The sequence below is a fragment of the Mobula birostris genome, chromosome 30 (genome assembly GCF_030028105.1).
Source record: "Mobula birostris isolate sMobBir1 chromosome 30, sMobBir1.hap1, whole genome shotgun sequence".
Classification (NCBI taxonomy): Eukaryota; Metazoa; Chordata; class Chondrichthyes; order Myliobatiformes; family Myliobatidae; genus Mobula; species Mobula birostris.
In genome coordinates, this window is record NC_092399.1 from 8,115,636 (window position 1) to 8,140,335 (window position 24,700).

The 24,700-nt window shown below is 41.0% G+C and overlaps 1 protein-coding gene across 5 annotated transcripts in view; it reads right to left on the bottom strand.

The window, feature by feature from the left end:
* The window catches only part of LOC140190635 (homeobox-containing protein 1-like), a 68,321-nt gene that overhangs the window by 19,897 nt on the left and 23,724 nt on the right, over window positions 1-24,700 (bottom strand). For 2 of the 5 annotated variants that reach the window (XM_072247376.1, XM_072247379.1), the window contains exons 2-9: window positions 24,095-24,177; window positions 21,353-21,809; window positions 20,858-20,943; window positions 17,526-17,636; window positions 13,836-13,983; window positions 11,071-11,153; window positions 6,750-6,845; window positions 5,567-5,661 (exon numbers count right to left, since the gene is read on the bottom strand). In XM_072247376.1, coding sequence (XP_072103477.1) covers window positions 5,567-5,661; window positions 6,750-6,845; window positions 11,071-11,153; window positions 13,836-13,983; window positions 17,526-17,636; window positions 20,858-20,943; window positions 21,353-21,801 — 1,068 coding nt within the window. In that variant the 5' untranslated portion in view covers window positions 21,802-21,809; window positions 24,095-24,177. Of the gene's footprint in view, window positions 1-5,546; window positions 5,662-6,749; window positions 6,846-11,070; window positions 11,154-13,835; window positions 13,984-17,525; window positions 17,637-20,857; window positions 20,944-21,352; window positions 21,810-24,094; window positions 24,178-24,700 lie in introns of all 5 variants that reach the window. The other 3 variants (XM_072247377.1, XM_072247378.1, XM_072247380.1) reach the window with 3 other exon arrangements.

The following is a 24,700-nucleotide window of genomic DNA, read 5'->3' on the forward strand; positions in this document are numbered from 1 at the left end:
TTTGACTTATTTTCTAAGTCTTCCAGTAAAGTCAGTGAAACTTAACAGCAAGTTGCATTTAACAAATTAGTCAATGTCATTAAACAAAATATTGGACTAAATCATTAAAATAATTATTCATACCATGTGGACAAATTGATATCAAATTAATGATCCATGTTAGCTTATCTGCACAAAAGATCAGGACTGAGAACCCAAGGTGTGAAAAGTGATACAAAAAATGCAGAGTATGACACACCAGCGTGATTAAAGAAATAAAAACATCGGTCAAAGCTGTTAATCACTCAATTAGCAACTCCCCACTTCTCAAAACCGCAAATATTAAATATAGATCTCAGCGAAGAAGTAATCAAGTAAGGTGTTTGTGATTCAACTACACAGATTGAATATAATTGATTTGCGAATGTGATTATCGTAGCAGACTTCGGACTTGGACAAAATCAGTTTACGTGATTATTAACCAAAAGGAGATATTAACATTATTCAAATTTCTAAGTAAACTTTATTATCAAAGTACATTTGTCACCATATACAACGCCGAGATTTGTTTTCTTGTGGGCATTCAGAGTAAATACAAAGAATCAAACAGAAAATAAGAAAACCAAGCAAAATAATAATAATAATAAATAAATAAGCAATAAATATTGAGAACATGAGATGAAGAGACCTTGAAAGTGAGTCCATAGGTCGTGGGAATAGTTCAGTGTTGGGGAGAGTGAAGTTATACCCTCTGGTTCAAGAGCCTGATGGATGAGGGGTAATAACTGTTCCTGAACCTGGTGGTGTGAGTACCGAGGCTCCTGAGGCTTCTGTACCTCCTTCCTGATGGCAGCAGTGAGAAGAGAACATGCCTGGATGGAGGGATCTCTCATGTTGGGTGCTGCTTTTCTGCGAAATGTAGATGTGCCCAATGACTGGGAGGGATTTATTTGTGATTTTGGAGGCTGCTCCATTCAAGGGCATTGGATTTCCATACCAGGCCATCATACAACCAGTCAATATACTCTGCACCACACCACTGTCAAACTTTTAGATGATCTGCCGAATCTTCACAAATTTCTGAGGAAGTAGAGGCATTGCCCGGCTCTCTTTGTAATGGCACTTCCGTGCTGGGCAAAGAACAGATCCTCTGAGATAACACTGAGGAATCTGAAGGTGCTGAACCTCTCCACCTCCGAGTCCCCAATGAGGACTGGCTCATGGACCTCTGGTTTCCTCCTCCTAGAGTCAATAAGCAGCTCCTTGATCTTGTGACAGTGAGCGAGAGGTTGTTGATGTGGCAGGTTTTCAATCTCCCTCCTTAATGTTGATTCATCACCATCTTTGATGTGGCCAATGACAGTGGTGTCATCAGTAAACCCAAATATGACATTGGAGCTGTGCTTAAATAGAGCTTTAGTAATACAAACCTCCTTGCCCTGGTGTTGAGAGTGCAAACACCAAAGAGCAAAATGTTCAAAAGAATCTCTGTCCAGAGTAGTAGGGATTATAGAAAAAGTGATTACATTAGATCTTTTATTCCAGTTTCTTTGAGAATTCTTTACAATTTGCAGCAGTGATTGCATATCATTAATGAGGCATATTAAAATATATTTTTAAATAAGTAAGGAGGCATGGGATCCAAGGGGACATTGCTTTGTGGATCCAGAACTAGCTTGCCCACAGAAGGCAAAGTGTGGTTGTAAACGGGTCATGTTCTGCATGGAGGTTGGTGACCAGTGGTGTGCCTCAGGGATCTGTTCTGGGACCCCTACTCTTTGTGATTTTTATAAATGACCTGGATGAGGAAGTGGAGGGATGGGTTAGCAAGTTTGCTGATGACACAAAGGTTGGGGGTGTTGTGGATAGTGTGGAGGGCTGTCAGAGTTTACAGCAGGACATTGATAGGATGCAAACTGGGCTGAGAAGTGGCAGATGGAGTTCAACCCAGATAAGTGTGAAGTGGTTCATTTTGGTAGGTCAAATATGATGGCAGAATATAGTATTAATGGTAAGACACTTGGCAGTGTGGAGGATCAGAGGGATCTTGGGGTCCGAGTCCATAGGGCACTCAAAGCTGCTGCGCAGGTTGACTCTGTGGTTAAGAAGGCATACGGTGTATTGGCCTTCATTAATCATGGAATTAAATTTAGGAACCAAGAGGTAATGTTGCAGCTATATAGGACCCTGGTCAGACCCCATTTGGAGTACTGTGCTCAGTTCTGGTCGCCTCGCTACAGAAAGGATATGGAAGCCATAGAAAGGGTGCCGAGGAGATTTACAAGGATGTTGCCTGGATTGGGGAGCATGACTTATGAGAATAGGTTGAGTGAACTCGGCCTTTTCTCCTTGGAGCGACGGAGGATAGGAGGTGGCCTGATAGAGGTGTATAAGATGATGAGAGGCATTGATCGTGTGGATAGTCAGAGGCTTTTTCCCAGGGCTGAAATGGTTGCCACAGGAGGACACAGGTTTAAGGTGCTGGGGAGAAGGTACAGAGGAGATGTCAAGGATAAGTTTTTTTACTCAAAGAGTGGTGAGTGCGTGGAATGGGCTGCCGGCAACGGTGGTGGAGGTGGATATGATAGGGTCTTTTAAGAGACTTTTGGATAGGTACATGCAGCTTAGAAAAATAGAGGGCTATAGGTAAGCCTAGTAATTTCTAAGGTAGGGACATGTTCAGCACAACTTTGTGGGCCGAAGGGCCTGTATTGTGCCGTAGGTTTTCTATGTTTCTGTGTTTCTAAATTGATGACTAATGGTGGCATTCTACAATCGACTGGGCCTGATAATGACCGGACATACCTGGGCCACATTGCACATTGCCCAGTGGTGGCAATTGTTGCAGCTATACAGGAAGTGATTAGTTAGGCCATGGCCTGTTCAGGATTACAGGTTCTAATCTTATTCTGTAAATTACAGAACATTTTGATCTATTAACATTGAACCAATCAATGGGTGAATCTTTCAATTCAGCATTTGCAGCAATGCCAGTACACATCCATATTATTCCATGGGTGTTGTCTGCAAGTCGGTTGCTCATTCTGCACACCGCTTGTGCCAGTGAAATCCTCACAGAAGGGACAGCAAAAAACATCCATAACTTCCCAACCCTCATGTTTAACCGTGTGCAATTACAGCAATCCCATCAGCTAATGGGAGGTTGTGCATGGTGTTTTAATTTAATTTGAATGTTTTAAATTGTCTTAAATATGTGTTAATTTCTTAACCACTTTCCCAATGTGTTTTAGAGACTTTTCATGTTCACGTTCAATAAAAGTGTCAGTTTTGACGACAAGTTTGGTTGAGGGCAGGATCTCGCTGTTCTGTGATTGTCAAAGCCAACTACATGTGCTAAGAGAGTCCCTACGCTTCACACCACCACACTGAGGTGCTGACAGCTGACACCTGAGCTATGCTGGAAGAAACAGCATGGCTAGGTGAAATTCTGCTCCACTGTGTCAGGCCAGTTGCTAAACTAGTTCTTTCCAAAACATCATCTGATGGAAGTAATTTAAAATATCATTCGCCAGGGAAGTGGTGCAATGTATTTGAGTTTTATTCCATAAAAGGTCAGGATCTAAATGGTCAGATTATATTTTCAAGGTCCTCCAAATTGAGTACTATTTTTGATTTAAAAGTACCAGCCTACAGGACCAGATTGTGAAGAGTATCTGCCACCTCTCATTGTTTCACGAGGACCATTATTGAACATATGCAAGCAAAAACGAACAGAAACAGTGAATTCCACTCTTCCAGGAATATCAACAAAGCTATTGAATTTTTTGAATAATCCAGTAACTCTCACATTTTTTCTTGTGTCCAGCAAATTGAATTTCATAATTTCCATGGCTGGAGGAGCATACAGTACGTCATAGTCAGTCATAGAAAAGTACCGCACAGAAATGGGCCCTTCAGCCCATCTAATACATGCTGAGCCGTTTAAACTGCCTACACTGGGACCATAGCCCTACTATCCATGTACCTATCCAAACTTCTCTTAAATGTTGAAATCGAGCTTGAATGCACCAAGCAGCTCATCTCACACTCTCATGACCCTCTGAGTGAAGAAGTTTCCCCTCATGTTCCCCTTAAATTTTTTTTACCTTTCACCCTTAACCCATGACCTCTAGTTGTAGACCCACCCAACCTTCCGGAATGTTCAACAGTTATGCATGAACATCAACTTTTTTTTTTAATCATGAAAGACGACACATTCCTCCAGACCTTGTGTCTACTTTTTACCATTATTCACTGTGTCGAGATCAGGAACTACAATCTTGTGCTTCTTTGGCCCAAGTATCACAGTTGCCATTTCCAATCCAACATGTTTCTGAAGATGTTAACATATGACACTAACTACAAGAACTTCTTCACCATTTCCATTAAAAATACATTCTCTCAGGTTTCTTATTCAATCCAACATCACCTCAAAACCAAAAGTCACTAGTCTACAGATAACGCTCAGCTCTGAAAACTGACATCATACCAGCGTGTCTTAAGGTTTTAAAATTGTACCTTGCTGTATTTTTGCTGGTTAAAAATACACATTTCCACCTTACCCAAGTTATTTCAAAGGTTTGCAATAAAAAAATAAATTATTTTATTTCTCCTCTAATTACCCTTCAAGTGCCGTGAATGCCAGAAACTCCTTGAAGTGGTTACAAACATGAACTGGAAGAGGTGTCATCTACTCGGTCAGCAAGGCTGCACCACTGATTTGACTGCAAACTCACTCCAGGTTCCAATCCACTGTACATTTGGTCATCTTTTATCCACAGTTTATCAGGAATCTATCTGAATCTCCACCTTAAAACTACTCAATACTCTCCTATCCACCACCCTTTGAGGAACAGGGTTCCAAAACTCACTTTGGAGAGAAAAACATCCTTGCTTTAAGTGGTCAACCCCTTGCAATCTCATTTCTATATTCTTACAGATGAAACATGTCTAAACCCCTCAGGACTGTGTACGTTTTAAACAAGAGCCATTTCTTTCTTCTAAACACCAGCACATACAAGCCATAAGACTTAAAGATATAGGAGCAGAATTAGGTCCTTTGGCCCATCAAGTCTGCTCTGCCATTTCATCATGACTGATCCATTTTCCCTCTCAGCCTCAATCTACCTTCTCCTCATATCCCTTCATGCCCTGTCTAATCAAGAATCTATCAACCTCTGCCTTAAATATACCTAATGACTGGCCTCCACAGCTGCCTGTGACAACAATGCCCAACCTTTCCTTACAGGATAACCTGCCTATTCCAGTGCACCTTCTCTGATCTGCAATAACATACTTTATGATTTTGCAAGTAGTGTAACAGTAACAGTTAAACATCTCTAAGAATAGTGTGAAGAATCACAGAATTCTTGTGAACCAAGGAATGAATGATTCCAGCTTAACCTTTAAATGAGATCTAATCAAACACCTTAGTCTGTCATTATACAAAAGGCAGATAAGTGGCATAGAGTAAACATTGAAAATAAATTAATTATAACATATATTTATTCAACGTTCCTGGTTTTAAAAAAAGGAAGATTTAAAGAAGTAACTTTTGTCGTTCTAACCTCTAATAGTCGTGACTCACTTGCTCACAGTAGTCGTTGACTTCAATGTCGTCACTATTGGAATGTCCACCAGGACTCTGCACGTCAATCCCGTGACTCTCCAGGATTGCTGCTTCTTTGGAAAGAAGATTGATCAGAAACCAAACTTAACTTTTGAAACAAAAACCCTTTAAAAATAAAATCAAATTCTGAATCTGTTAGAGTAACTTTTCTGATTTCATATAAGTGATAACTAGAGCCCTAGAGGTTCAGAGACCAATAACTTGGCCCTTCCGGTCATCTTGGCTAAAAGAAAGTGCATCAGTGCAGACTGAACTTGGAACTTAGGATTATCTACTTAAGATTTTTTTTTTAATCAACTGAGTTATTGCCTACCTCAAGCTTTTGTCTACAACTTGTTTAAGTTTGAAAGAAATAAAATATGACTTTCACCAAGAAGTTGTTGCTACCATGCAGCCATTTTTAACAATGGAGTCGGTTCTCACTAGAACGGCAAGTCTCACTTCACATCTCATTGGTGCAGTTTTGATTTCAGCACTGAATTGAATCTCTGTCTGATTTTGTAATGTCACAGCCTATATTTCACCTGAACATCAGTGGAGAACTGCTGAAACTACAGTGCTGTGCAAAAGACTTAGGCTCATGTAAAAAAATTCTGTAAAGTGAAGATGCTTTCAAAAGTAATGACGTTAAAAGTTTCGAAATACCAAAAAAAATTGCCATTAAACAGTAAAAAAAAAAAAAAAATCAGTATTTGGTGTGTCTATCCTTTGCCTATAAAACTGCATCAATTCTCTTAGGTACACTGTCATGCAGTTTTACAAGAAAATTGCCTGGTAGGTTGTTCCAAGCACCTTGCAGAATTTGCCACAGTTCCTCTGCAGACTTTGGCTGTCTCGCTTACTTCTGTCTCTCCAGGTAATCCCAGACAGCCTCGACAATGTTGAGATCAGGGCTCTGTAGAGGCCAGACCCTCCGAAACCATATTAAAAAATCTAGGGTGCCTATGACTTTTGTGCAGCGCTGTAAATGAGACCAAAACCTGAATACCTACTCCGACATTCAAACCCACAAAAATAGGTGTGAAACAAGTATCCTATCACAGTAAAGTTTTCAAATAATACTCTGGTTGAGGTTTCAACCATTACAAAAAGTATTTATAATAAGTTGTCTTTAAGACTAATTGTTCGCTAATTGCATTACCTATGTTTGCTCTTCTCTTCATCTCCTTTCGACGATTGGCAAACCAGTTATACACTTTCAGAGGAGTAACTCGTTCAAATTCTGAAAGCTTTTTACCTGAGTAAAGAATACAGGCAAAGACAGCTATCAAAAGAAAAATCACAGAATAAATGTACAAATTTAATACTGCAATTATCCATTGTCATCAGCTCTCTATTTTGTTTCTGAGGAATCAAGCGAAGATAAGAATAGACTCATTGATTATTCTAAGGCTCCTCATTCATTAAGTATGTAAAGGAACCCACACTGAAACCATGAATCATCTAAGATTTCTCCTAGCTTCATGCTGGTGTGCACCAAACAGTCCTTCCAGGCGAAGCAACACTCCACTTGTGAATCTACGGAGGTCGTCTATTGTGTCCGGTGCTCCCAATGCAACCTCTTCTAGACCTGTCATAAATTGGGGGACCACTTCGTCGAGTACCTCCACTCCAACTGCCACAAGCAGGACATCCCAGTGGCCAAACATTTTAATTCTGATGCCCATTTCGGTCCATAAGGTGGAGGAGCATTACCTTGTGTTCCATCTGGGTAACCTCCAACCTGATGGCATGAATATTGATTTCTTCTTCTGGTAAACAAATTTCCCTGCCTTTCTCCTCTGTTCCCCACTCTGACCTTCTATTTTTTCTCACCTGCCTATTACTTCCCCCTGGGTCCCCTCCTCCTTCCCTTTCTCCTGTGGTCTACTCTCCTAACAGATTCCTTCTTCTCCAGCCCTGACCTTTCCCACCCACCTGGCTTTCAGCTAGCTTCCTTCCTCCCCACCCCCCCACCACCTTTTTATTCTGTCGTCTTCCTCCTTTCCTTTCCAGTCCTGAAGAAACTATCTATTCATTTCCACACATGCTGCTTAACTGCTGAGTTCCTCCAGCATTTTGTGTGCGTTACTCCTCATCCACTAAGTGTGTAAAGGAACCCACGCTGAAACTACGAACCATCTAAAATTTCTCCTAGCTCCCGTTTGTGTCCTGAATATTCCTGTTTGCTGCACCAGCAAAAGCTCAACTAAAACTAAAACACTGACAGATATGTATCCTTTTGTTTAATCCAAAGCATGTTTGCACATCAGAGCTCAAAGGAACTTTGTCATGAATATTTTAGGAAACTTAAGTGCACATTAGCAAGTAGATCGAATTTAATCTTCCATCTTATTACTTTCTTCTGTTTACGATTACCGTACATAAAATCTTCATTCTTCCATAAACTACCATTTAACATAAGGCAGTCCCCAGACTACACTAGGGTTCTGTTTCTGAGGACAGTCCATAAGCCAACTGTCCATTTTCTATTGTAACCCATATTGTATTGCTCTTTTAGCTTATTGAAAAATCAGCTACCCGTAATTAAACTAATGGAATACAAACTGTATCCAATCATTAATGAGTACGACAAAATATTTTATCCCTATTAGACTAAAAAATACTTTTCAAAATATATTGGAGAATTTGCATTAAGTTAGATTAACTATCAAGTCAGTCATAAAGGAGTTTCTCCTTTATATCATATCATTGAACTGAAGATAGCAGTGTTATTGAAATCCTCAGCCAATCTTTCCAGTTCTCAGCACCCAAGATAGCAGATTGCAGATGTTTGCCCACATTTAATCCTTTGTGATAATATACATTTTTTGGAGTGTTATTAAAAAAAAAATTCAGTGGTTAAAGAAATTTAAATGCATCTTTTGTGTTGGGAGTTCACAGCATCATGGTGGTGTAGTGGTTAGAACAATGCTTTAGAGTAGCAGCGACCCGGGCTCATTTCTTGCCGCTGCCCATACGGAGATAGCTTGTTCTCCCTGTGACTGCACGGGTTTCCTCCAGGTGCTCCTGTTTCCTCCCACAGTCCAAAGATGTTCCAGTTCGTAGGTTAATTGGTCATTGTAAACTGTCCTATGATTAGGCTAGATTAAATCGGGGGATTGCTGGATGGTACAGCTTGAAAGACCAGAAGGACCTATTCTGCGCTGTTATTTCAATAAATTTTTTAAAATTACGTCGAAGTTTTATATAACTATAATTTAGAGAGACATAAAGTGTATCTATTTCAGATACATAAAGTGTAAAAGAGAGGTAAGAGTGAATATCGGACCGCAGGGAAACAATGCTGAAGAGGGAACAATAGGGGACAATGAATTGCGGATGAACTGAATAAGTATTTTGCATCAGTCTTCACTGTGGAGGACACTAGCAATATGGTGGAAGCTCCAGGTGTCAGGGGTCATGAAGTGTGTGAAGTTACCATTACTAGAGAGAAGGTTCTTGGGAAACTGAAAGGTCTGAAGGTAGATAAGTCACCTGGACCAGATGATGTACACCCCAGGGTTCTGAAAGAGGTGGCTGACGAGATTGTGGAGCTATTAGTAATGATCTTTCAAAAATCACTAGACTCTAGACTGGAAAATTGCAAATGTCACTTCACTCTTCAAGAAAGGAAAGAGGAAGAAGAAAGGAAACCAGACAGTCTGACTTAAGTGATTGGGAAGATGTTGGAGTCGATTGTTAAGGATGTGGTTTCAGGGTACCTGGAGGCACATCATAAAATAGGACATAGTTAGTATAGTTTCCTCAAGGGAAAATCTTGCCCGACAAATCTGTTGGAATTCTTTGAAGAAACAACAAGCAGAATGGACAAAGGAGAATGCTGACGTTGTGTACTTGGATTTTCAGAATGCCTTTGACAAGGTGCTGCGCATGAGGCTGCTTAGCAAGCTATGAGTCCATGGTATTACAGGAAAGATTCTAGCAAGGATAAAGCAGTGGCTGATTGGCAGGACGCAAAGAGTGGGAATAAAGGGAGCCTTTTCTGGTTGGGTGCTGGTGACTAGCGGTGTTCCACAGGGGTTTGTGTTGGGACTGTTCCTTTTTACGTTATATGTCAAAGATTTGGATGATGGAATTGATGGCTTTGTTGCAAAGTTTGTAGACAATATGAAGACAGGTGGCGAGGCAGGTAGTTTTGAGGAAGTGGACAGGCTACAAAAGGACTTAGACATCTGATTAGGAGAATGGGCAAAGAAATGGCAGATGGAATACAGTGTCAGGAAGTGTATGATCATGCACTTAGGTAGGATAAATGAAAGGGTTGACTATTTCCTAAATGGAGAGAAAATACAAAAAAACTGAGGTGTAAAGGGACTTGGGAGTCCTTATGCATGATTCTTTAAAGATTAATTTGCAAGTTGAGTTAGTGGTGAGGAAGGCAAATGCAATGTTAGCATTCATTTCAAGAGGACTAGAACATAAAAGCAAGGATATAATGTTGAGATTTTATAAAGCACTGGTGAGTCCTTACTTGGAGTATTGTGAGCAGTTTTGGGCCCCTTATCTTAGAAAGGATGTGCTGAAACTGGAGGGGGTTCAAAGGAGGTTCATGAAAATGATTCCAGGATTGAATGGCTTGTCAAATGAAGAGCATCTGATGGCTCTGGGCCTGTATTCATTAAAATTTAAAAGAATGAGGGGTCGTCGCCGTGGCTATCCCTCGAGGTCGAGGATGATAGTCATCGTTCTGTTGATCTACTTATGGGCTCTCAAGTGGCTCAGGAGCATCTGATGGCTCTGGGCCTGTATTCATTAAAATTTAAAAGAATGAAGAGTGACCTCAATGAAACCTATCAAACAGTGAAAGGTCTTGATAGAGTGGATGAAAGGGTGCTTCCTATGGTGGGAAGACCAGAGGACATAGACTCAGAATAGAGGGGCATCCTTTTAGAACAGAGATGTGGAGGAATTTCTTTAGCCAGAGGGTGGTGAATCTTTGGAATTCTTTGCTACAGGTGGCTGTGGTGGCCAAGACCTTATGTATAGTTAAGGCAGAGGTTGATATATTCTTAATTGATCAGGACATGAAGGAATAAAAGGAGAAGGCAGGAGATTGGGGCTGGGGAGGAAATTAGATCAGCTGTGATGAAAAGGCAGAGCAGACTCGATGGGCCAAATGGCCTTATTCTGCTCCTATATCTTATAGCCTTATATAATATCTTCCAGAAATCTTAATACATCATTGTTATAACATTCTCCCCTTATACTGGGAAGAAGAATAATTCATTTGGAAATGTACAATGTATGAACTTTAAATATTATACAGGTAATTTCTAAAGTGTTCAACATAAGTTGCCATACCACTAATCAAATTTTCATAAATAAGACTTACTGCTGTGTATTTTAATGACGTATGCAACACCTCATAAATTAAATTAGGCACTTCATGAATTTTTCTCACCGACTTCTTACTTTTTCAAAATAACAGCAAATGATGAATGGCTGCAGATGCTGCTTACCTGGTTTTTGTATGACTGTATTGCAAGCATTTGCAATTTCCTCACGCTTTGCCTCATCAGGATACTGATTTTCACCAAAATAACTGTAAAGCATTGAAATGAAAAAGTACAATGATGCACTTTTTGAAGCAGGAGTATTTTAATTATGATGTTTAGACCACTGTAATTAAATCAGAGGAATATTGAAATGCTTTGTGACTCTTATGCAAAATTGGTTATGCAGTATCCGTAAACATACCCCTGCTGGATAAAGCTCAGGCTAGGTTCAGTGAGTCTCCAACTGCGAAGTAAATTGAGTTCTCAAGTGTTGTATTTCTGGTAAGAATTCTGAGGCACTAATTCTGCACTGTCAGAGGCAGCCATGACACTTTGACCAAAAGCACATGATCAACACACAACTAGTCAACAATCTGGTATGCACAGTGTGACTAGAAATCATCGCATAAAGTAAGTTCACAATTGACTGAGCTCTGTCGTGTCATCAGCTCATTCTGACCAGCCGTCATCCAGGAAGCAGCACTTCATGCTTTTATGTAAATAATGCAGCATTCTGCTGAAAGGCATCAAACCTGAAAGCATTGGCTCCATTTCTCTCAACAGATGCTTTCTGGCACGCTGAGCGTTTCCAGTAATTTCTGTTTTTGTTTCAGATTTCCAATATCTGTGTTTTTTAAAATTCTTATCCTGTGTAAGTAAGCTTTAGTGTTTCACAAGCAGCACTCTGATCATTTATTTTAAAATAAAATAAAAAGAATCTAACTGGTCTACAAAGCAAAACACCAGTATTATTAACATATCATTATCACTGTCTACACTTTAGAACAATGGCAGCTGACAGCAGATTTAATTTATGTCTATAAAATTAAGAGGCAGTGACCAAGGAGGCCCTAATTTTCTAATCCTGAACAGTAATTTCTAGAGGACAAAGGCATAAGATTTTATCTAGAAAGACTGCAAAGAATTTAAGGAAATCATTTTTCACCCAGGATGGGGGGTACTTGAAAGGATGGTAGAGGAGGAAATCAATATCACACTTTGAAAAATAGATTTGAGTTGTCTTACATTGACACAATTTACAAAACTATAGATTTGAAGTCAGTAAGTGGAATTAACCAAAATAGAACCAAGAACATGACAAGAGAAAGTCTACAGATGCTGGAAATCCAAAGCAACACACACAAAATGCTGAAGGAACTCAGCAGGACAGGCAGCATCAATAGAAAAGAGTAAACAGTCGACTTTTCAGGGGTCTTTTCCATAGAAGCTGCCAGACCTTCCGAGTTCAGTCTGACCCTGACCTTCCGGGTTCAGTCTGACCCTGACCTTCAGAGTTGAGTCTGACCCTGACCTTCCGGGTTCAGTCTGACCCTGACGTATCGAGTTCAGTCTGACCCTGACCTTCCCGGTTCAGTCTGACCCTGACCTTCCCAGTTCAGTCTGACCCTGACCTTCCGGGTTCAGTCTGACCCTGACCTTCCCGGTTCAGTCTGACCCTGACCTTCAGAGTTGAGTCTGACCCTGACCTTCCGGGTTCAGTCTGACCCTGACGTATCGAGTTCAGTCTGACCCTGACCTTCCGAGTTCAGTCTGACCCTGACCTTTCCGGTTCAGTCTGACCCTGACCCTCCCGGTTCAGTCTGACCCTGACCTTCCCGGTTCAGTCTGACCCTGACATACTGGGTTCAGTCTGACCCTGACGTACTGGGTTCAGTCTGACCCTGACCTTCTGGGTTCAGTCTGACCCTGACCCTCTGGGTTCAGTCTGACCCTGACCTGCTGAGTTCCTCCAGCATGGAACATTATAGCAGTACAGGCCCTTCAGGCCACAATGTTGCACCAACCCGTTAATCCACTCGAAGATCAGCCTATCCCTTCCCTCCCACATAATCCATTTATCTTTCATCCATGTGCCTATCCAAGTCTCTTAAATATCTCTAAAATCCATTTGTCAGGTGGCATAGACATGATGGGTATGAATTGCCTCATTTTAAGCTAGATTTCATGCTATTGAGACACAAGCAGCATTAAGCTATTACACTGGTAATTAGCAACCACATTAACGTGACAAGTTGTAATTTCTCCTTATATTTTTAATCGCTTAGCTCTGCTCTCTCGTTGCACAATACCATAAATGGAGCAAACCCATTAATATCATTCATCTTTTGCTCTTCTTATGAAAATCCGTAAACACAACCAACCTTTATCACCTTACACTGTTGGGGCAGCAGGCTGAGGGTAGCAGACACCAACAGAATCAACAAACTCATTCGTAAGGCCAGTGATGTTGTGGGGATGGAACTGGACTCTCTGACGGTGGTGTCTGAAAAGAGGATGCTGTCCAAGTTGCATGCCATCTTGGTCAATGTCTCCCATCCACTACATAATGTACTGGGCGGGCACAGGAGTACATTCAGACAGAGACTCATTCCACCGAGATGCAACACAGAGCGTCATAGGAAGTCATTCCTGCCTGCGGCCATCAAACTTTACAACTCCTCCCTTGGATGGTCAGACACCCTGAGCCAATAGGCTGGTCCTGGACTTATTTCCTGGCATAATTTACATATTACTATTTAACTATTTACAGTTTTATTACTATTTATTATTTATGGTGCAACTGTAACGAAAACCAATTTCCCCCGGGATCAATAAAGTATGACTATGACTATGACATGGCTTGCTGGCCAGCAGTTGGAAACTTATTACTCTTCATCCAACTATAGGAAAACAAATCCAAAATAACTACTGCCCTTCCTCCTACCAACCTTTCCATGACAGACAGGCACTCTTTGCGCCAGGTAAATCTACTTCCTCTTCTGAGACGAAAGTTTCCAGTCACTGGACTGACGTTTGATCGCCACTCAGGATCTTCTGTTGTTGTGGTTGAAACTGGCCTCATACTTAAAGTAGCACCTTAGTGGAGAAAAAGAAACAGCTTTGATGGAGGGTTATATTTATGTTAATTTTGTTAAATTATTTCAAACATTGTCCTAATGACAGAAAATAATTGAGTTCTATATAATAGGGAAAATCGACAAAGCACAAAAAGGAGGGGTTCCCAGCTTTCTTTTAATGCCATGGACCAATACTATTAAGCAAAGGGTCCGTGGAAACCCTGCCACAGAGGAAGATGTAAAGCATAACTATCTACTCTCTCTATACCTACGACTGTGTGGCTAGGCATGTCTCAAACGCCACCTATAAATTTGCCGACGGCACAGTTATTTTTGGCAGTATTTCAGATGTTGACGAGGAGGTAGACAGGAACGAGATATATCAGCTGGTTGAGTGGTGTCACAGCCACAACCTTGCACTCAACGTCAGTAAGATCAAGGAATTAATTGTGGTCTTCAGGAAGGGGAAGTTGAAGGAGCACACACGTCCTAATTGAGGGAGTAGAAGTGGAAAGAGTGAGCAGTTTCAGGTTACTGGGCATCAACATCTCTGAAGATCTATCCTGGGCCCAATATATTGATGCAGTTACAAAGAAGACATGAGAGCGGCTACATTCTGTTAGGAGTTTGAGGAGATTTGGTACATTAACAAAGACACTCACTAGTTTCTACAGATATACCATGGGGAGCATTCTAACTGGTTGCTTCATTGTCTGGTACGGAGGGACCACTGCACAGATTCAGAAAAGCTGCAGAAAGTTGTAAACTCAGTCAGCTCCATCATGGGCACTACCCAGCATCCAGGACATCTTCAAAAGGCCATACCTCCATCACCCTTTTCTCATTGCTACCATTAAGGAGGAGGTACAGGAGCCTGACAACACATACTTAATGTTTCGGGAACAGCTTCTTCCCCTCCCCCATCAGAGTTATGAATGGACAATAAGCCCATGATTTTGATGCTGATTCAGATTCTAATAAACTATGGTTATAGAGAAACAAGCAACACACATCAAAATTGCTGGTGAGCGCAGCAGGCCAGGCAGCATCTCTAGGAAGAGGTACAGTCGATGTTTCGGGCCGAGGCCTTTCAGTCAGTCCTGACGAAGGGTCTCGGCCCGAAACGTCGACTGTACCTCTTCCTAGAGATGCTGCCCGGCCTGCTGTGTTCACCAGCAATTTTGATGTGAGTTGCTTGAAATTCCAGCATCTGCAGATTTCCTTGTGTTTGCGTTATAGAGAAACAAGTTATTGATGAAATGTTTGTCTCTGACAGTTTTCTTTTATCTATTAAAATACCGTCTTACACTATGAAGCATGATATGATTATGTTTACATGTATTTGTATTGTAATGGAAGACAACATGATCTTTAGTTGGATACGGCTATTCTAAGTTTTGCTCTCTGTTACTGTGTTCTAATAGTCTGAGGGGAACACTGACCACCAGGGGGCCTTGAATCCAGTGCTACACATACAGTATATGGGTTACTTCTGCACATCTGCAGTCAAAATAAAGCAGCTTGAAGGACGAGGAGTCAGAAATAACTCCAATTCTCCGATCCTTCCCTGTTGGAATTTAGATACTAGTTGCGTTATTTTCATGTTCCTTAACAATTTAATGCAAGTATTTTCCTCCAACATAGAGCGCAGAATTGTTAAAGCAAGGGAAGAAGTCAAGTCTATATTAGAAAAGAACATCAATATCATCCCTAGGCTGACTAGTATTAATGGGAAAGTTAATACCCAGCTTCTAGCTATATCCGGCTATTCCACTGGTGGTCCAACAGCTCTATCAGCATTGACCCAATTTCAGCCCAGGAGATCCATCAGTATTGTCCCAAAGTTGGGTCAGGATTTCTGCCATGATCCTCAATGACAGCCTAGAGCAGGGCTTCCCATGCCATACCATTAAGCAAGGGTTCCATGGACCTCAGGTTGGGAACCCCTGGCCTAGAAGTTCTCATAGCATTACCCTGATATTGGCTCTGTCACAGAAGCACACCAGCTGCTCGATAACCCGGCCTTAACTGTTGTCAGTGAGAAGATTAGAGGGGAAATGAATAGTATCTTCACTCAGAGGCAGGAGGAATCTGAAAATTACTGCCAAGACAGGCAGTAGAGTCAGAAAGCTTCATCCAACCGTTGTGGTGTACAGCTGAAAAGTTGTGACTCTCAAGGCTACTTACTGCCCTGGTGCTGTGAAAGAGAACTGCTCTTTCAACCGGTACAGACACAGTGGGTCAAATGCTCTCCTTCTGTTTGGTAATCTTCTAAATTTAGTTCCCAAATGAGCACAAGTTCATTTATTCTTCCAGTCTATTAATTAGTTATGATAGGAAAAGAAGAAACGGAAGCATTTTTCCCTTCGACAGGTTTGTGGCTGATCTATATCACTGCCACTTTCCTGCATTATTCCCAGTTTGCTCACTTCCCTTCATGTTCAGAAACCCACTTGGAATAAACTCAGTTATTGAGTCTCCAAAGCTCTCCAGGATAAGGAATTCCAAGATTTACCATTCTATGTCCCAATTTCCAGTTTCCCACCTTCTCACCCAATGAAGTTTCCTCATTGAATACAAGCCTGCTTGCCCCAATCTATCGTCATATAGCAAACCCACTCCCTGGAACCAATCTAGGGAATCTTCACTGATTTCCCTCCATTGAAAGCCCTGATATTTAGATAAGCAGAATAAGACGCACACAGATTTCCAGTGACTAATACACCCATCCTACGTAACTGCACAGATTTCTTTAGTACTGTACACAAATCCTCTGATTGCTTCAATGAATTGAACACAAGCAAATCTAATCTCCATAGAAAGTACAGGAGCCTCAGGACCCTTACCACCAGGTTCAGGAGCAGATATTACCCCTCAAGCATCAGGCTCCTGAACCAAAGGAGATAACTTCACTCGCCCCATCATGGAAGTTCCCACAACCTACGGACTTTCAAGGACTCTTCAGCTCATATTCTCAATATTTATTGCTTATTTATTTATTATCATTATTCTTTTTTTTTGTATTTGCACAGTTTGTTGCTTTTTGAACATCGGTTGTTTGTCCATCATGTTGGGTGCTGCCTTCCATTGATTCTATTATGTTTCTTGGATTTACTGAGCATGCCCGCAAGAAAATGTATCTGACAGTTGCATATGGTGACATACATGCACTTTGATAGTAAATTTACTCAGAATTTTGGTTTAATTAGTTTATATATTTTAGCTTTCCCCCTTCCTGGATTGACCATGGCACAGTTTACTTTGAACTTTAAGCATCAACTTTGCCCAGTTTCTCATTGTTCAAAAAAATTTTTCTTACTTTTATTCTACATTTTACTCCTCCTGCCATATTCTTTCATATTTGTCCATCTTATATGTATCCTTTGAAGCTTCTTTATATCCTCATCCCTACTCTAAAATCCCACCTGACACTGTATCATCTCATTTCTTGTATTTGAAGCCCAAAAAGAAAAAAATTGGGAAAATCTCACTGATTGTCTTTACATTACTTAATCATTAGAGCAACAAATCCAGAGGATAATAAATCTGAATATAACCCACCTGGACTATTTTTTTCTAGAAGATACCACCGATAAAATGCCCTCTTCTTGGGTTCACTCATATCAAGACCCTGCTGCAATAGCCACTGAGATATATAACTTTGGCTAATACCTGCAAAAGAAAAACACAATTATTAGAGATTTTGAAATAAATACTTATTATCTCTGTTCAACACACAAAAATTCTGGAGGAAGTCAGCAGGTTAGGCAGCAACTATGTGTCCAGATGAAGGGTCTCGGGCAAAAGCTTCAACTGCTTATTTCTCTCCATAGATGCTACCAGACCTGCTGAGTTCCTCCAGCATTTTTTGTCTGTCGCTCTGGATTTCCAACATCTGCAGAACCTCTTGTGTTTCTGTCTTTACGTACAAGAGCAAGATCAAAGTTTTAGTCCCTCTTGTCCTTACTTACCACCCCACGAGCAATTGCATCCAACATGTCACTCTCGGCAACTTCCGCCATCTCCAAAGGGATCCTACCACCAAACATATCTTTACCTCCCCACCCCCTATCGCTTTCCACGGGGATTACTTCTTCTGTAATTCCCTTGTCCATTCACCTTCTCCCCAACCTCTTTTCAGGGCCCCAAACAGTCTTTCCAGGTGAAGCAACACTTCACCTGTGAATCTGCCGGGGTGGTCTATTGTGTCCGATGCTCCTGATGCAGTCTCATTTACATTAGTGAGATCCGTCGTAAATTGGGGTCCATTTCATCGAGCATCTCTGCTCCATCTGCCAAAGGTGGAGCTTCTCGGTGGTCAAACATTTTAATATCAATTGCCGTTCCTGTTCCGACACGTCGGTCCATGGCCTCCTCTTGTGCCATGGTGAGGCCATCCTCAGAGTGGAGGAGCAATGCCTTCATTTCCATAGATGCTGCCTGACCTGCTGTTCTTCCATCACTTTGCGTGTGTTGTTTTAGTCTTTGGCAAGTTTTTCAGTGTAAATTATATCTCATCAGTCAATAACTCACTCATGTCCCAAATTATTAAAAGCTTAGGATTCCAAGCAACTTGGGTTAATGCTGAAAAATTGTCACACTATTACTTTTTCCAAAGTTGCCACCCAGACCTTTTAAACTTGTAACCAATATCTACTGCAATTATTTTGCTGCATTTTTTAAACCCAGATTTGTAATAATTCTGGGAGTCCCCAAAACTATGAGTTCAGTGTAGTAAACAAGGGAAAAGTGCCAGGAGCACTATAAAATAATAGGGCAAAGGGAGGTGAGGAGGAACAGGAAAGACAGTGAACGCAATGGGCTGGGAAGAAGCAGAAGGTGATCATGATGTGGAAGTAAGGAGGAACTCTTAGAAATCCAAGCTGTATCAGAGTTATCAGAGTCAGAATCACTTTATTGCCAGTATGTGAAACATCAGAATCGATTGTGGTTTGGTGCCAAACATAAAATACAGGAGAATACCATAAGACAACACAATAGATTCCAACAATTTACACGACAATAGTACAAACATCTAGTGAACGGTACACAGTGAACGGTAGGGGACTGTGCATGTGGTAGAACAAAGGGATCTGAGAATATAGGTCCGTAATTCATCCAAAGTGGTGTCACAGGTAGATAGGGTCGTAAAAAAAGCTTTTAGCATATTGGCCTTCATAAATCAAAATATTGAGTACAGGAGATGAGATGTTATGTTGAAATTGCATAAGACACTGGTGAGGTCTAATTTGGAGTATTGTGTGCAGTTTTGGCCACCTACCGACAGGAAGGATGTAAATAAGTTTGAAAGAGTACAAAGAAAATTTACGAGGATGTTGCCAAGACTGGAGAACCTGAGTTATAAAGAAAGACTGAATAGTTAGGACTTTATTCCTTGGAACGTAGAAGATTGAGGGGAGGTTTGGTAGAGATATACGAAATTATGAGGGGTATAGATAGGGTAAATGCAAGTAGGCTTTTTCCAGTGAGGTTGGGTGGGACTACAACTTGAGGTTATGGGTTAAGGGTAAAAGGTGAGAAGTTTAAGGGGAACATGAGGGGAAATTTCTTCACTCAGAGGTTCATGAGAGTGTGGAACAAGCTGCCAGTGCAAGTGATGCATGTGAGCTCAATTTCAACCTTTAAGAGAAGTTTAGATAGGTACAGTACATGGATAGTAGGGGTATGGAGGGCTATGGTCCCAGTGCAGGTCAATGGGAGTAGGCATTTTAAATGGTTTGGCACAACCTAGACAGAGCGAAGGGGCCTATTCCTGTGCTGTACTTTTCTATGACTCTAATCAACAATTAGCAGAAAGGTCACATGCCCAAATGTCAATAACCAAATAAATGTGAACATATGAACAGATTAAATAATTATCAACAGAGCAAGGAGAGCAGGAAGGACCATTTAATGGATCTTGTACGGGGACAGTTAGGGCATTACACCTGAGTGAGTCTTGTTGAGAAGCTGGATAGCCAGAGGAAAGCTACATCACCAATTAGTGCATTGTCGGTCGCTGAGTCGGGACACTTCGACATCGCAGAAGCAATGCAGAGGTTTGTAAAATCCCAACAGCAAGCAGCCAGCCTCTCACTCGCGTTGCAGGAGCAACCTCTCTTCCCCTCCCTGGTGAGAGGGAGCCTGTCTGAGATAGCGAAGTGCTGGGTTATGGACTGTAGTTTTGATGGAACCTCTCTTCCCCTCCCTGGTGAGAGGGAGCCTGTCTGAGATAGCGAAGTGCTGGGTTATGGACTGTAGTTTTGATGGAGCCTGGATCAAGGTCTCTTTCGGGCTTTTGCTATTGCTTGCATGGTGGTGGGGATGGGGGGGGGGGTGCTTCTGCAGATGCAAGTGGGTGGAGGGGAGGGGGAAGGTCAATGGTTCTGCTTGTGCATGGAATGGGGAGAGGGGCTTTGGGTTTCTGAAGTTGCTATCATTCATTCTTTGGGGTTTCTTGTTTCGCGGATGTCTCGGTGAAGAGTAAGAATTTCAGGCTGTGTACTGTATACATTATGTGACATTAAACTGAACCATCTGAACTTCTAACAGGCTTCCCAACAAACAAGATTTTCTCATTTACTGAGAGAAAAAAAAATGGTGGGGAAATGTTCTGTGAAGCCACGCTAATATGACACTATCTTATATCTTTTTGACAAAAGGAAAAAAATAAGAATGCTCAGTATAGTATTTCATTAATGTTCAGTATAGTATTCTATTAATGTAGTGTCATGCTCGGTATAGTAGTATTCTACTAGCATGTGGTAAAATACCTCACTCTCATGACACGTAGTTTACTTATTTTAACATTAAGCCCATCTCCAGAGGAGTATAATCACAATTAATACAAAACTCTTAAAAATAACTCATTTCATTAGCACTTTCTGTCTTACCTGTGACTTGCCCAACTACAGCCTGAGAAATCCTCCGATTGGCTAAAAACGCTTTGATTTCTTCTTTTACTGCATTGCTGTCTCGCCTGGAAAAAGAAACATGCTCTTGTTTTTAAAGTTTATTTATCTCCTATCGTTCCACAAAGTACCCCCCCCAACCCACTCCCCATTTAAGACAGCTCATCCCCACCTGGTTCCTTGCAGCTGGCAAACAAGCCGACGCTGGGCATGGCTTCCACTTAAGACACTGCCACCATCAACGCTGCCCCTTCACTGGCCAACAAGTGGCGCACTGCGGACGACATCTCCTTTTCTTTTCTCTCTCCCTAAAATGGAAACACCTCTTTCTGCATTGCAATTCCTCTAAAATAGGCTAGCCAAGAAATAATAAAACTCAGACTAAGGTCAATGGATACAACCCTATCCATGATCTATTGGCATCTGGGGTATTATGAGATTATGTCATTATTTGCAACAATTATTAAACCACATTACCTCATGTACTCCTCCACCTTCTCTTCCAAGTCTGCATCATCATCTCCTGTGTCAAAACTATAAGACCTCTGACTGCCACTGTTCTGGTACCGCGGAGATAGTGTCCCACTGGCAACAAGTCTCTCACTTGCTATGCTTTCCCGTCCAGTGTGGCTTGTATTGTAGGGTGGAGGTGATGTGTCATAGCTATTACTAGGCGAGGGAGATTGGGCAATACTTTGAGTCTGTGTAGCAGCAGAAGCCGTCGAAGAGGATGCAGAAACATTGTTTCCATAGTTACTACTGTAGTTAGGCCGCCTAACAAACTTTTCACTTTGCTCCTGGTCAAGCCGCTCCATTGTTTCAAGTGCATGAATTATTTCGTGTTTCGTCATTCCTGATCGGCGCAGGCGTTGGAGGAGATCAATTTGTTCAATGGTGTATCGAGGCTCGTCATTGTAGTAAGACATGATGTCATCTACAGAGAAAAACACAATTAGAACATTAAAACATTTTTGACAAGAACAGGCCATTTGGCCCAACAAAGCTTGCTAAATTCTTACTTACATAGTGTGCTTTTAGATTTGAAAGTTTCTCAGGTACACAACTGGGTTGCATGTGTCCACAACTCCCCATGTAAAGAAAAGCCTCCTTAATCTTAATCTGTTTAGTCTGAAATCTCCGGTTAACCAGTCTCCACCTATGGCCCTGAGTCCTTGTTGATGGATTAATTCTGAAGTAGCAGCTGGCATCCACCTTACTTGTACCCCTAATGATTTTGAACACTTCTATCATGTCTCAGATCAGCGTTCAGTAGACAACAAGTCTGGGTCTGTCCGTAAACTGTATTATACTCAGACTTCTAACCAAGCATTTTCATTAATTTTAGCTTTGCTGTTTCTTAAATTGCTGACCTCTATTACACGCTGTACAATTTAACTCGAAACATTGGAAAACAGCCAATTACGCCATCAGCTCTTCAGCTTAATGACTCTTGTATGAGAATGAGAATACAGAACTTGTGCTTTGCCCAGCCAAAATCCAACGCAGAGATGGATGTTTACTTCAGGTTCGTCAGCTCCATGTTCCTCAAGCAGATACTGTGGATGTTGCAATTCTAAATGAAAACAGAAAATGCCGGAAGCCTTCAGCATCCGCAATAAGACCAATAGAGTTAGCAGCTGATCTCCCGGACTGATCTGATAACACAACAGGAAAATATTTGGGTAGTTTACCAATTCTTTGTGCATTGACATTTACAGGCAGTTTGCAGAAGATATGAAAGTATGCTACTAGTTTCAGAGAAGGTGAAGTGCAACGAGACAAAAAGGTACAAGGACCACAACAGGACTGAGAGATGAAGGGGTCTTTTTCTTTGCACAAGAGGTCTGTTTGAGAGTATTCTAACAGATCCAGTATCCTTCCACATTCCAAAGACACACGAATTTGTGGGCAAATAGGTCACATGGGTGTAATCAGGTTTGTTGGGCCAGAAGGATTGTTATCATGCTGTAACTTTGATTAAGAATACATAAACAAATAAACAAACAAGCTGTGTGCTTGACTGCAGTACTCTGAGTGTGCATCAACAAGGATGTAATTACTGGCACACATCTAAGGAGCCATAAATACGGAATCAGGAAATGAGATGGGAGAGAGAGCAAATCACAGTGACTAACCGATCAGCAAAATATTACTTGACCACATTCCCCCTAAATAGACTTTCTTAACATGTTCCCTTGTCGTGATTTTAATTGGTTTTATACTCAAAATTGTTAGCCCAATTATTTTGTTTTTCCCTATCCATAAAAAAATGTTTCAATTAGTATTTGGGTTGTATAAAAGTCAAAGGTGAAGGTAATTTATTCCACCTGCGAATGATCCACCTTGCAAAGAAAAACAAGTTTGAAAGAGGTGTTATCTGCAATTCAGTAAATCCAGAGAAGTACAGTTAAATCCAGCTTTTTAAACTTATATTACTTTTTCAATTTCAATTTCTAAGCGAATTGCACAAATGACCACAGACAAGGAACTTAAGTGACATGTATCTATGTTTCTATCTGCCTTCTCCAACTTGCATACTAACAGGATCTTTCTGTTAACACTTGCAGAACTATCTTCACTACAGATTGTACTCATTCTTACTCTAAAATACAACAAGAGTCAAAAACAGGCCCTTCAGCCCATCTAGTCCATGCCAAACTGTATAAAGTACTTAGCCCTATCAAACTGCACCTGGACCATAGCCCTCCATACCCTTCCTATCCATGTACTTATTCAAATTTCTCTTGAGTGTTGAAATCGGGCCTACATTCACCACCTGTGGTGGCAGCTCGTTCCACACTCCCTCCACCCTCAGAGTGAAGAAGTTTTCCCTTAAATATTTCACCTTTCATCCATAACCCTTGACCTCTGGTTGTAGTCCCACCCAACCTCAGTGGAAACTTCCATTTTAACTCTAAATTATAAAATCGTAATTCTTTTAAAAAGACTAGCTTGAAATGACTACCATGTCACAATTTCAGGTATCTGTGACTACACCACACAGGTGAAATCTTTGTTCAGTCAGGATTGTAGCCACTTTTCCACGCTGCAGCAGTCTATTACAGAGGAAGTGACTTTCCAAGCAACATCGCATTAGTGTAATTACATTCTCACAAGGTACAGTACGAGTGAACAAAATGAACAAATCACACAGCAGCCCTTGCTGAGGCATCACCCACTGTAGATGGTTCTGTTTAAAGCTGAAAATGGGTAACTAACCTGAAGTACAGGAGGTCCAGTCACTATAGCTCTCCACATTGGGCCTCCTTCACCGTTAAACTGCTTCAGCCTTCTTGCCCCTTCTTGTGCCACATGGAAATCCATGAAAAGGAAGAAAACAAAGTAAATCCTACTAACATTTTCTCAACCGGTTCACAAATCCAAATAATTGAGCCCTAGCCATAAACCCAAAGTATTCTCTCCTTGACACCAGTCAGTAGCTTTGAAACGTGACCAAATTTCAAGCAGCAGACCAACGCAAGTAACTTCAAGAGACTTACAGGTTTATGTTCCTTATATTGCTGTTGTGGGGAAAATCATTTCATTAGATCTACAATATAATCTCTATAAACTAATAAAAAAAAGTATGGTGATTATTGTTCATTATAGTTGTTGATACCATTGTGAAGTAGCTTTCTAATTTTTATCTGTATAAAATGTGGCATTGCCACTGTAACATAAAATAAACAAATTTAGAGACAAGATCAAGACAAGTCTTTGTTAAAAAAATTGGTTTGGCCTCAATTGGAAGGATGCATCCATTTCTTAGCACCATTTTTTAAGAAAAACAAGAAGGATTTAGAATGATTCCAGGGATAAGGATCT